Raw genomic sequence first — 13,844 nt, 5'->3', positions numbered from 1 at the left:
GCCTGATGAGCGTCGGCACGTAGCAGAGCAGGTCACAACTCATTTCCAAACTACCCTGCGTCACTTCTCTGCTGCTGCTGTTGGTCTCAGCCAGAGTGTGATTCACTACACTGAGAGGAAAAACTTTCATGGAGAGATTTATGAAATACTAAATTATTGAATTGTTCTTTTCATGTGAAACATTCAGACACTCCTAAAGGTTGTGATGAAATAGAATAGAAACTTTGGAATTCCCCGTGAACCTCAAAAATACCATAGAAAAAGTATTAAAAGTAAAATGGCTGGAATAAAAAGAAGAAGGATTATCATCAAAAAGCTCTACATCATTTGACTGATGAGTAAACATGCAAGCAAAATGTTTTCATCCAACACTTCAGCAATTTTACAGTTGACAAATGTATTCGCAGATATCATTGTGCATCCAGTTAATGTGTGACCATTGAGCTGCAGAATGTATCTATGCTAAAAAAAACACACACACACACACGTGAGCGATGATGAAGTAGAAGCTTTAATAAACTTTGTGGTGCAAATTCTAAATAATCAGTACCAAACACCGTACAACAAAATAAAGTAGAAAAATAGGTTCGTATAAGTTCAAACTACAACTATATTCTAATTTGATCATATAATTCTTACATTCACAAAACCCTTATTGCAGGTAGCAAGGTCACAGAAAAGTGCAGCCACGCTTAAGAATCAAAACTTAGTTGTTGTGAACCAGGATCTTCACGCGTTTATAGAAAAAAACTTTTAAACTATAAACATAAAAAATCACATTAACAGGTTATTTAGAAACCCTCAAATCTCTTTTTTTTTTCCTTTGAGGATCAACGTCTTTCACCTGATCTGATACATTTCTATGAAATAGAAAATAGTAAAATATAAAATTAAGCAACTACTGCTCTGCTTCTTTAAGCCAGGCTGGTTCTCAAGTCTTGTTGATGATCCCACGCACCATGTAAATGAAAATGTGCTGGATTATCATTGAAACAGGAAAAGTGCAATAAAATAAACTTTACAGCCGTACAGCTCCCGTTTTATCTCATTAAGTTAAAGTTCTCATCTTAAGGATGCGAAGCACAAGTTAACAGCTATGATACAGAACATTATAACAGAAAGGAAGTTTATTCCATGAGGAAACCGTCTTAGCAGAAGGGTGGGTCTGTTTTGTGAAGTGTCTTGGACCATTTTTTTTTTCTTGGTTTACAATTTTCACAATAAAAGACTCTCACATACACCAGGGAAAAAGCTCAACTGTAAACCGAGATATATATTTTAGAAAGAGCCACAAGTGATTGTAAAATCACTAATTTTGAAACAAACATGAAATGATTGCAGGAAGCTCACATGGTTTTTACAGCAACACAAGTCACCTCCTTCATAGGTTATCTACAGTCAGCTGTTTCTTATTTATTGCAACAGACTTTAAACACAGTGCATGGATTCGTTTTTGTGAGGATCCCATGAAAACAAAGCAAACCCACCCTCCTGCTTTTTTTTTTTTACATTAAACGATTTTGAACACCACAAGCACCACAGCCCTCTTTTGTAGCCCACCTAATGTAGACTAAAGATAGCCTGCACTTGAAAATAAATAGTATCACTTTTTAGGGAATACAGCTTATATAATAATTGTGATATGTTACTGAATAAACCAATAAGCTAAAAAAATATCTTATATAGTTCCTGAATAATTATTGCTGCGTCAATAATAACGCTTTTACTATATCACAATAAAATAAAAAAATAACTTTATCAATAGCCCTTGATACAAAGACACAGTAGAAAATGATCAGAGGCTAAAATGAGCAGAACAATGAGGTAAATGCCAGACTCTGTGATCACCATGCAATGGTGTGGTTTACTCGCTGTCTGTTCTGTTCAGTGGGTTTCGATTTATAGATTTATATGTTTTCAGTGATGAAATTGGTCCCATTACTTGAATGATGGCATGTGATTCTTAACCTTTTGTAGCCAGTTCATAGTATCTGATGAAAGAGTGATGTCCTCGGAAGAGTGATGTCCTCGGGTTGTTTTGTTTGTTTAGAGGCCTGAACAGCTGCCACCTCGGATATTTTACAAGAAAAATAAAAAAGTGAATCAGAAATGTGTTTTCCTCCTTTCTCCCAGCAGTCCAGATAGGCTAAAGGTGTGATAGTCAGTGATGCATGAAAGACAGAGCTCCTCATATTTTAGATTCTCCGGTGTGCTGCCCACTCCGAGATCCCTGAATGAACAGAAATAACACGTTAGTGTTGGCAACGTAAGTGTTAGTTTAAGCTGCACCTGCAGTGGTGGAAGGAGAAGGAATTCCCTTCCCTCGCATGTAAATGTATTATATCTCCCAAGCAACAAAGTGTAATGGAGTAAAAATGTCCATGCTTACTTGTGACTGACTGCTACTGGAGGGATTGGTACTGGTGAGGTCTGAGTATCTCTTCTCTGGTTTGCAGATGCAGGATAAGAAGCGGGCGTACTCCTCTCTCACCTGCAGAGGGCAGCAGAACACCAGGAACAGAATTAGCTGCTGAAAACGCGTCACTGTAATCTCATGAATTTGGTCTCAAAGTTTGTTTTGTCTATGACTTCATTTTATCTTCTCCAGCTTTTCAGACTCTCTGTTATCTGTATAAAAACACAGACACAGACTGTTGTTGTGTCCTACCTGTTTGGACAGCAGGCAGTGCATGATGAAAACAAGAGCTCCCTGCAGGCTGTTAAGGATAGTGAAGATATATGCCCCCACTATGTTGTCCTTTTCAAACAGGAATGATCCAAACACCCACATCAGTCCCAGTATACACATCTGGGCTATAGCTGTCACCGTGAAAGCTCTGCAGAGAGGAAAGTCAGGATAGGGGGTGGGGGATCACAGAAAGGGCAACAGATTGAATGATAGGAAACTACGTGGATGACTCAGTTGGCACTGTAGTGTGTGGAAACCCCCAAAGAATTGAGTGGCTTGAGTGCTCTGCAAAGCAGCTACATCACAAGTGTCTCTTGACAGCATTTGGAAGAATAAAAGTTAAAGGCAACCGTTTAAAAGATCAGCTTGACGGAGGAATCTTATTTTAAAAAACATCTCCGGTCATGAAAGTGCGTAAATCTTTTTAGTATTCAGTGATCTATCTATCTATCTATCTTACTCCTATGAATAACTAGTGCTTCTGACTTAACCTAAGCAGCAATTCATCATTCGAACAAAAAGACAGTGTTGTCTGCTGAAGTTAAAAAAATGAGCACGCTCTAGATAGACAGAGCTGTGGGGAAAAGTCCTTCAGTAACACAAGATTATAGGGAAGAGACAGTACTATGGAAACATTCCCCACATTTTCCCCCTACACAACTCTCACAATCTTTCCATCTCTCCATGCGTACTCAGTTCCCAAAGCTGTGCCATTAGACGAATGTATGTGCTGATCGCACAGTGAAAAAGATGTGGCTCATGTCACTTTAGTCCTCCCAGAGGCAGGAGAGTGCACGGAAAAAGTCACACTGTAACACACAGAAAGGCAGGCAAACTCAGAGACTGACTTGATTTTGTGCAGTTTAGAGAGGTCAGGGTTGAGGCTGGTGAACTTCTGGGCAAGTTTCCAAACGGTGATGATGAAGAAGAAGACATTGACGAAGATGATTAGGCAGACGGGGCCGATGAAACTCCAGATGAAGCCATCTTTCGTAGACAACCAGCAGCTAGTTAATGGAAGGAAACAGAGGTACATGACAAAGTGTCCCTTATGCCACAGAGATAGCAGGGCTGTGTATTCCACTGATGTAATGCACACATCACATGAGCAAGGACACACACACACACACACACATATGCACATAACATCCCCTTCTTCTCCGTGTCTTATTTCCTCTTTCACACACACCATACAGTTTCAGTTTCCACACAATCAATCAGATCATTGCGAGACACTTACTGCTCCTCAGTGCCGTATCCTGTTGGATTGATGATGGCAGATATAATGACAATAACAAGAGGCGTCCCATAACCAGCGATGAAAAGGTAGAGCGGCCGAATGGTGGCGTTGAACACGAGCACCACCATACGGTAGAGCTGCACTCCTTCCAGCAGCATCCAGGTGAACACTCCCAGGAAGAATAAATGAAGCATCGCTGCAACAAACCTGCATCCGCCCTGTAATATGAGAATCAGATGATATCATAGTGTACACAAAAAGAAAAATGAATGATCATTACTTCAGCATAATACCTTAATTGATTATTGATTTATTGATTAATTGTGCTGGAGGAAGAAGTCGTTCAATTTTGTTTACTATGGTAAAAGCAAAAATACAACGCCGCAAATTTAAAGCACTGAAGTAAAAAGCCTGCATTGAAACTTTCTACCTTACTTCGCCGTTTTCTGATTTTCTGTTCTACTGAGCTGACTTTCTTTTTTTTTTTACCTCAAGAAAACCACAGTGGTGTTTCCCTCTACCATGCCAGGAAGACGGGTTTGAGGTTTAATGTTTATCAGCAGCCATCTGATTTCAATATGAAGTGTTCCTCTTTGATAAGTGGAACATACTCAGTACATGTAAATGAGCTCTCTATTTGCAAATACATACATACCACAGGTTTAGTTTGGGAGATGCCAGCCAGGAAGATGAGGTCGGCCACGAAGAGGCAGATGCAGAGGTGCAGGTGGATGGTGGTGCGGGTCCCTTGTATGGAGCGGCAGAACTTGAATGTGAGGATGCACAGTATCAGACACAGCAGGGAGATGATCAGCCCTAGCTTGGTCACCAGTAGGAGCCCAAAGGTGTGCTAGAAGAAAGGACACATCAGATCCAGAGGTGAGTAACTGGACACAGGTAAGGTAGCCATTTACATCATTGTGTGTAGAATGGGAACTACATAAAAAACTGTGATTGTTGGAAATCTGGAAATAATAATAGTATTTGGGAGCTTTATGCAAGCAGCAGCCCCCCTCTCTTCTAGCTTCTCGACAAGAAGTGAGCAGATTTGCTCTGTTTTACTTCTGTTAAAGTGAAAGGACTCGCATTGCTGAAGTTTTCAGCAGAACATTATTTACTACAGATCACTGTGATGGTGATGATTCCAATCAGCAAAAGTACTGCGAAAAAAAGCAGTTCAGTACTGAACACAGAGGATAAGCAGCTATCTCTAAATCATTTATCAGGAAAGGAAACAGGGCAAACACTTGCTGTGATCTTTTAAAGATGAATACTTATCCTCTGAAGCAACACAAATTAGCCACTTAGAAACTGTGTCTAGTTATGTTTTGATGCTGAGAAAGCCCCTCATTGCTTAGAATAACAACTGGACTGCTACTTCGGTTTCACGTAGCATAGTTGCCCTCCTGTAGATCAACTCCTGCTACTCAAGGAGTCTTGAACTTTAAACGAGCTATCATGGTAAATACCACAGTCCTACTTAAATGTGATTCCTGTCCTGCTGTTCTTTGGGCAGTGCAGAGGAGACAGAGGGGAGCAATATGCAGTCCTGAGTTGGAAATCGGACTCAGGACACTGTGGTTATGTGGCATCTGCCTTAAACAGGTCACTCCCACAAATTTGGTTGCTGAACTAGAAAGAGTGCAGTAAACGATTTCAGTAGAAATATGCTTCAAAACACACGTGGCAGGGTGTCAATCCGAGACTGAACTCACTGAACCTGTGTCCTTCTAAAGGTTTAGTGTTTATTTTAATGAGTAAGCGGCACTTTATTGTCTTACCTCCATGGGGTACAGGGCCATGAGCACGGCAAAGCTGCTTAGATGGTTACAGCTACACACAGTGTGTGAGGCGTTTGAGTACTTCAGATAACAACCGTCTGTCGACCAGGCCCCTTTTTCATTCCAGTATGCACAGACAAATTTTTCGTCAGCGAAATCACTCTAAGACACAAAACGAAACGTCAAAAAAAAAAAAAAAAAAAGAACAGGCATAAATGTAGGAAGAAAAGATCATGAGACTGGTGGAACTACCTGTAGATGCCTGAGTGTGATGTTGACAGCGCGGTCCAGGTGTTGAGTGGACGGGTTAGAGACCACCACTGACACAACTTTAGAGAAGATCTGGATGGAAGGATCCACACCATCTTTCTGGAGTCCTTTGATTTCCTCAAAAGATCTATTAACTGATTCCTCGAGGTTCTTGTAGGTCAGCAATGCAGCCAGAGCAAAGCCTGTAAAAGGCAAAAAAAATGTGTTGACATTTGATTTACATGAAAAATACGTCATGAAGGCAACAGAAGAAGAGTTTACCAGAGTATGTTCCCGTCCCACTAGCTGTTGTCCAGTCAGTGTCGACGGCAGCGTTCTCATTGTTAAAATGGACTGGTCCAGTGGGTCGGGTCTTTCCCCTTTGAACAGCAATCTCCGCTTCTGCTCAAGCAAATAAGTCATTTAAAATCCCAACACTGTACGATTTAAGCTACTTTCATTCATTTATCAGCATCATCCACGAGAAACAGTAGTGAGCTGTCGCTGCACAGCTTACGGACACTGTTACCTGTCTTTGTAGTCTCCATCTTGGAGTTGTTGCCTTTGAGCTGTGGTCCAATGAGCAGAATGGAGTTTTCCACTGCACTGAGCAACCCACTCACATGCTTGTCTTCCAGGAGCCCAGGGGATAAAACGTCCTCAGTTGCTGTGAGAAGTTTCTATCGGGGCAGAAAAGAGGAAATTAAGAATAGTGCATGTGTCCCTATGTGTGAAAATGTGAGTATGTCTCATATCAGTTATCTGACCTCCAGTAGCGCTTCTCCATCAATCTTGGTTTCACCAGCAGCGCTTTGGTTAGACAGAGCCAAACAGCTGTTTCTCATCATGGACAAAATGTCTGCCAGGCCTTCAGGCAACTGAGAGACAGAGACAGAGACAGAGAATAATCATAGGTTGTCCTATAGTTCACAGACACTCAGTCATACAGGGCCACAGAGTGGTTTAGTTAACTCGGGAAATGAGCTGAAATGTTTCTTTAGCAGGTTTTTGTTTTGTGGATTACTGGACAAAAACTAATTCTGCGCTCTGAGCTGCTGGAACAGGAAAAAGTATGAAAACAAATCCTGTATAAAGGCTTGGTGCCCTTCTTTGTCATGGTTACAGTAGTATGTCTATTATGCTATGATAGTTTAGTATCTAAGAGGGCAGCTTACCTGTGCAGCTCCGCTACCGTTACTGAAGCTGTCACAGTGAAGTTCTAAAAGAAACAGAGGAAGAAAGAGTGAAACATGACGTTAACCTCACACCGAATGTATATGAACATTTAGTACCACAGTTTGACACTTCAGTACATTACACAAGTTGTGCTGTATGTCCCACAAGATCGGAAGACTGAGTTTATCAACACGTCTGGTTTCAATCAGATGAGTCAGTATGGAAAGTAGAGTGAAGGTGATGTGAAGAGGAAACTGGGGGCTAAGAACATAGAAGGATGTGACACTGTGAAGCAAAAGCACCTTGCTGTGTGTGTAAATACGAGGTGCCCCATGAAACCTACTGTATGTTATGAAGCATATGCAAGAAGGTTTTGAACAAAGGTAGAAATGAGAGCTGTGAAATGCAGATTTAATGTGAAATATCTATGATGAGAAACAGCGCGATCGCTTACACTGACCTGAACATGGCGCCCTTTCTATGCCATAGTTAGTGTATCCTTCTGGACACTCGCACAAGTAATTCCCATCAACATTAACACAAGTTCCTTTCTTTCCACAGAGCTCCTCTTGTTTCTTTTCCAGCTTCCAGGCATTCATCTACGTCTGTGTAAGGACAGAGAGCAGACTAGCATTACTGAAGAGCAACTATTTTAATGAGACCAGTTGGAAACAGATCTAAATGTAGCAGGTAGATTCAGATCTTACAAATATTTCTGCAACGTAAGTGGAGGCACAGTTGTGTGAGTCTTTCAGTTTTAGGAACTGGATCTTAAAGACATTTCAGTTCTGAAGATTTATGGCAAACAGTGTTGTTATTTCGAGTTTGTTTCAAGAGCTGCATTTACCAACAGGAAGCGCGAGATGCTTTATGGTTTAGGTCAGAGAACAGAGTCGCAGTAGTTTAATCTTGATTAGACAAAAGCATGCAGGACCTTTTCATGAGAACAGTTGTTCCGATGCCAGGTACTAAGCAGAGTGGATTTACTGTGGAAAGACTTAGCTCTAGGCCTCTGGTAACATTGTTAAGTAGCTTCTCCTGTTTGTTTGTGTAAGAAATGATGTGCAATCATGTAAATAACTTAATGTTAGCTGTAAAATGCACCAATACTTTTTGCAGTTTGCTGCTAGATCCCTGCTTTAAAACCGGTAATTTGAAGTTACCTGCAATTCTTGGAAAACCTGACAGCATGTTGCTGTAATATAGAGATTACTAACTATTGTTTTACTGTTACACTATATTTTACGCACATTCTCACCTTGGCACTGTCCATCTACTGTGAAATTAACACCTCTGTTAATGTTTTGGTAACCAGACAGACACTGACAGTAGTAACTTCCGTTGGTGTTGAAGCACGTTGCATGTTCCCCACATCGTGGTATATTGGATTCTTGGCACTCATCAATATCTATAAATATAAATACAAACAGATAAAACAGAGATTCATAAATATTATATTTACTAAGTAGGACAGATCCAAACAAACTAGACCCTATGACATGGTGCCATGAAAAAAGTGTGATGTCCTAAATGCACTTCATGGAGCCAAGAGAGGAACAACTCACTGAAATAGAGTTCAGGTGACAAATGGCTCAGCAGGTATGATGCTGACCTGATATGAGCTGATGATTGATACTTTAATTTACATCCTGACAGTGACCGTGTTGTGGCTTTTTCATGGGTGATGTGAGATCGTGTTTATTTTTACTATAGTATCAGTACTGTGCCTCTTACATAAACAGTTAGTCAGCTTTCACTTGTCATGGTTCTGGAGTATGTTGTTTTGTGGTATCAGACATTACTCACCTATGCAGTTTCCAGGATTTCCATCAGTCTCTTTGTACCCAGATTTACAGATACAACTGTAGGACCCAATAAGGTTGATACAGATTGCCACATGGCCGCAGATATTGTTGTGGTCCGTACACTCATTTATATCTGACAGAAGGACAAGTAGAGATGGTGGTAAATATCACTGATCTCTCTCTCACACACACACACACACACACACACACATAAGACACACACACACACACTCACCTAGGCACTGTCCATCTACTGTGAAATTAAAACCTCCTCTACTGTTATGGTAACCAGACAGGCACTGACAGTAGTAACTTCCGTTGGTGTTGAGGCACACTGCATTATCTGCACATGGTTTTGGTAGTTCTTTACATTCATCCATATCTGTAGATTTAAATACAAACACATAAAAACAGGAATTGATAAACATTATATTTGTTAACAATACATTACTCATTATAATTGTAGGCACTCTGTCATAGAGGCCACTGCTGTCAGAGCTCTTGTTTTTCTTTTAGCTGTTTGCTTGAAAACATGGTGCTGGTGAAGAATTTCAGGCTCCTCAGTTGTTGTTTTTATTGTAATCTACTCTGGATATGAGGAGATATAAAATGCCTAAAATAGAACTAAGTGGAATGGCATCAAAAATGTTTTCTGGTAAGCATCAGTAAAAGTGGTGAGAGAGGGTTAAAATAGATCAAATCAGAAGTAATAGCAAATTATTACCAACACATTTGTTGTTTTTTGTGTTGTAGCCAATGCCACAGTCCGAGAAACACTTTCCCAGCATAAACATTAAACCTGTGGACAAAACAAGAGGCCATTAATTTGACAATTAGTTCAAATGTTTCATTACTTTACACAATAACCGTTATAGTCACATTTCTTGCTTAAGCTGTTTTCAGTCAGACACGTCTTAATGAAATAGTTTAAGTGATACTTTTTGATCAGAAGAGACATTGAGGAGCCCACATGATCCTTAAGTTGTATCCAAGTACTGCTTCATAAGTGACTGTGCTCCCTTTTTCATTTTTTCCTGTTGCATCTCTGGCCACTCAATAATAGTCTGTAAATCATCATCAACATTTTGTAGCATAGAAAGCTGGATCTGAAGGGGTTGGAAGTTTCCTCTGTTATCTATTTGGATAAGTATCAACACATTATGATGGTAACTGAGCGTCATAGCAAAGTAAAAGAACCAAAATGTCTAAATGAAAATCTCAAATGCCTCTTACAGCTCATTCCTGTTTCCACCGGTGCTCCTTGTGCTCAAAGTGTTTCAATGACAAAAGTCACCCGGGAGCGACTTAAAATTATTTATTTGCTTTATTATGAAAACTTGTTGAAGAAGTTTCAATAAACTCTTTTTAAGAAGTGTGTCACAGTCTCCAGTCTCACTTCCTGTCATGACCACATGCTGCTCTGTCACTATAAGGACCAGATCAGCTTCATCTGTGTTCCCCCTTTCTGATTTAACAGGTCTGCCGTCCTCTGGTCCACTTTTCCAACAAAAGCTTCTGTTCTCTGCTTCTGTTACCCTGCCACTTGTTGACGACTGAACTTGGTAACCTGGTATTCTTAAGTCCCGTCTCTGATCTGACCTGTTTCTACCTTCTGACTTTGTCTCTGGATTCCGGACCTTGGATTGTTTGCTTACTCTGACTGCTTTTCCGGACGTGACCTCCTTTTCTTGATTGACTACTGTTTTGGATTATTGTTGTTGGAAATCTCTCAGCCCCTTTGTCTAGACTCCCCTTCACCACTTGGACACCATCTCTATCTCCGGCTCTCGCCTGGACTTCTTCACTCAACCCCCTCCCTGCTCTGCCACCGTGCTCCCAGGACCTCCCAGATCAACTAACTCAATGTCCCATCATCCCCAAGCTCAAAGCACCAGTCACTTCCTGCTCTTCATCGGGTTCAATATCATCTGTAAGTTGACAACTTGCACAGTGAGATTTCATCCCGGGCCACGTTCTATACTAACCCTTTGTCTCCTGGTTACACTCCTCACCAGAACAACCTGCCACTACAGTCCAGTGCCAGGATATCCTCAGTGCCTGAGCTGCTTAAAATAAACTTTGTTTCTACCAATTGCAGTTGTTGTCATGTCTTCCTTTAAGCCTGGTTCAGGTAGAAACAATAATAATAGTGTTTAAGATTAGGTCACTATAACAGCTCTGACTTGTTTATTTTTGTCAACATTCATTTCAGGGACAACACCCTCGAGAAAACTATAGATGACTTCACGGTTTAAAATTAGGGTTAAGTAGTGGTTATGGTTAAGGTTAAAACCGAATCCACAGGAAATGTAAGTCACTGTAAAGTGAAGACAGGCTTCTATCAAACTGTGTAGTGCCGGTGAAGGCTTGTATGCAGTTTTCTCTAGGCTGCGTGGTTTTGTTTTCTTCCTCCTGCTAAACTCGTGACTTCACCCCCTGCATTAGATAACCTACACAGGCACATGTCAGTCACATCTTTTTGACTCACTGTCACCGATAAGGAAGACGACAGCAGCCTCCTACACATGGCGTAATTCGAAAAATACTCCCAGCTTTCTCTCTTGTGTCTCTCTGCCTCGATAACAATGAGGCCTCTGTTGTTGTGGGATGAGCCTGGAGCTCCCACAGCTACATCACTTTAGGACAGCGAGTGTGTGAATCAGTGTAACTGAGTCTAACCTTGTGTCAAATTACTGTGGGCAGGAAAAAGCTCCCGAAATATAGAAAGAGCGATTTTATGCTCGGCTCACAGCTGACTGCTGATTCAGAATAGCTGTCTGGTACATAAACTGTCCTCTCTGTACGTCTCTTCTGTATCATAGTTCTTTTTTGAGCTGCAGGCTGTTTTTTCTTTTCCTCCATTTACATGTTACTATTTTGCTTGTCTCTATTTCTGTTTGTGTTATAAAGCAAAAGTGCACATATCATTTCTCATAATTCTGATGTAAACACTTAATTCAAAAGTTGTAGATATGTTGCTTCTGTGACCTTTGAAAACAGTACTGAAAATAGAATATGTCCTTTTTTATTGATTTCCATACAAAGTCAACCAGTAATGAACACAGTAGTGATAAAGCTGTTATGACTAGTTAGTTTTCTTGTTTTTGTGTTGTAACATAGAGCTAGTTAGCAATTAGCTTACAGATTTACACAATGAGTGTGGTCACCTTTTACAAATTCAGCTGATTTCATTTGAAGCCCAGTTTCAAGCATCTTCCATCTTGTTTGAGCTCTGGCTGTGGTCTCCACCACCACTAAATGTTCCTTTATATTATTTTATGTATTTCATTGTATTCACAGGACTAGTCAGTAACTTTTTGCCATTTGGATACCACACAGTGAACTTATCAGAGCTCTGCCACTGAAAACAGTCACACGCTGCTGGGGATGGAAGAACCAAAGCAATGAATCGGAAGAGGAGAAAATGTAGAAACGACACAAGCTGCAGAATCTGGTGACCTTTGTTACTGTAAGCAGTCATTCATAGTCAAAAACAGATCCGAATTGTTATTTTGAGTAGTTCTGCAAAACAGCATGACAAAGAAACTTTGGTTTGTTTGTTGTATGTTTGTTTTTTTATTCTGTTGTTGTTGTTGTTGTTTTGATTAGGAAACCAAGTTATAATCCATGTGATCATTATAATACCTTTTGATAAATTTTGTCCTGAGCTAAAAAGCTAAATACTTAACTGCACTCTAGCCAGTATTTCACTGGTGTAACCGGTATGATGGTGAACTTCTGAAATTGCCACACTGACATAGAAACCAGTCTTGTCTTGTTGTGGTGACACTTTGTTTGCCAGGCTGCACACTGCCAGACTCTGGAGTTGACTTTACTCTGACAGCCTGAGGAGCTGCTCTAACTGCTCTGGTCAGTGTCGCATCATTGTGGTGACAGATGCTCTTGCTGCACAGCAGCCACTCTGTCCACACTTCACGGAAACCACAGCTGGAGAGCTGAGCAACGCTCATTGTCTGACAACATCTTTAATTTAAGCCAAAATATTCAAATTCTCACATGTCACTCCCTCTTACTATCACATTCAAATGCTGTGACTGGTACTGATTTTATTTAAAAGTAAGAAAATCCAAAGGTGATGCCATTCAACTAAAAGGATACTACATACCAACGGTTTTCAGTAGCTGCCACATAATTAAAAAAGCTCAAACAAAAAGTAAAAGTCTACCAACTGAAGAGTTACAACATATCAAAATGTCCCTCACACACACACACACACACACACACACACACACACACAAACACCGGGCTTTCATTGAGAGACTTACCCAGAATAATTAGGTCCTTCTGAAGCCCCATGTCAAAAACAAAAAGTATCTCCACACAGACGAGGACTTTTTCAGAACAATGAATTAACTGTGAATCTGGTTGATGTCCACTAGTGAGAGTTCACAACAGCTCAAGATAGCTTTTCTTTTTTAAGGTCCAGTTCCACAAAGTCCAGAAGGTTTGAAAATTAAAAGTGAACATTCAAAAGAAAAATCCTTTTAGTAGAGGATGATCATATGAGTAGCAATAAAGAACAGTGAACCTTCACCAGTTATCTTTCCTCTGATTCTGATTCAGACTCTGAGCATGCCTCTCTCTCCCTGTGATTCCCCACCCTCTCTCTCTCTCTCTCTCTCTCTCTCTCTCTCTCTCTCTCTCTTTCTCTTTCTCTCTCTTGTTTTCTTTCTCTCTTTTCCTCGCTTTCACTTATCTCTGTGGCCTTGTATCCCTCACGTACCTCTTTCTTGCTCTTTTATCTCACTCCGTATCTTTCCAAAGAACCACATTTCTCACACTAACGCTGTATCACATTGCACAACCCCCACCCCCATCTCTGAATACGTCGTCTTTCACATTTCCCTCTACGCTCCACTGGGCTCTATTTCAGGAGCTATTCA

The 13,844-nt window shown here is 40.6% G+C and overlaps 1 protein-coding gene across 1 annotated transcript; it reads right to left on the bottom strand.

The window, feature by feature from the left end:
• Positions 1-493: 493 nt before the first annotated feature.
• LOC113162064 (CD97 antigen) lies at positions 494-13,844 on the bottom strand. The gene is given in 19 exon segments (XM_026360041.1): positions 494-2,230; positions 2,390-2,491; positions 2,669-2,837; positions 3,538-3,696; positions 3,930-4,147; positions 4,585-4,779; positions 5,711-5,872; positions 5,963-6,162; positions 6,242-6,361; positions 6,489-6,639; positions 6,727-6,837; positions 7,135-7,178; positions 7,596-7,716; positions 7,718-7,740; positions 8,394-8,543; positions 8,942-9,073; positions 9,176-9,322; positions 9,665-9,739; positions 13,227-13,844. Coding segments are annotated over 19 exon segments (2,352 nt in total). The 5' UTR covers positions 13,258-13,844; the 3' UTR covers positions 494-2,188.

The sequence above is a fragment of the Anabas testudineus genome, chromosome 1 (genome assembly GCF_900324465.2).
Source record: "Anabas testudineus chromosome 1, fAnaTes1.2, whole genome shotgun sequence".
Classification (NCBI taxonomy): Eukaryota; Metazoa; Chordata; class Actinopteri; order Anabantiformes; family Anabantidae; genus Anabas; species Anabas testudineus.
Note: the sequence above shows the minus strand (reverse complement) of the source record. Positions and strands in the feature narration are given on the sequence as shown.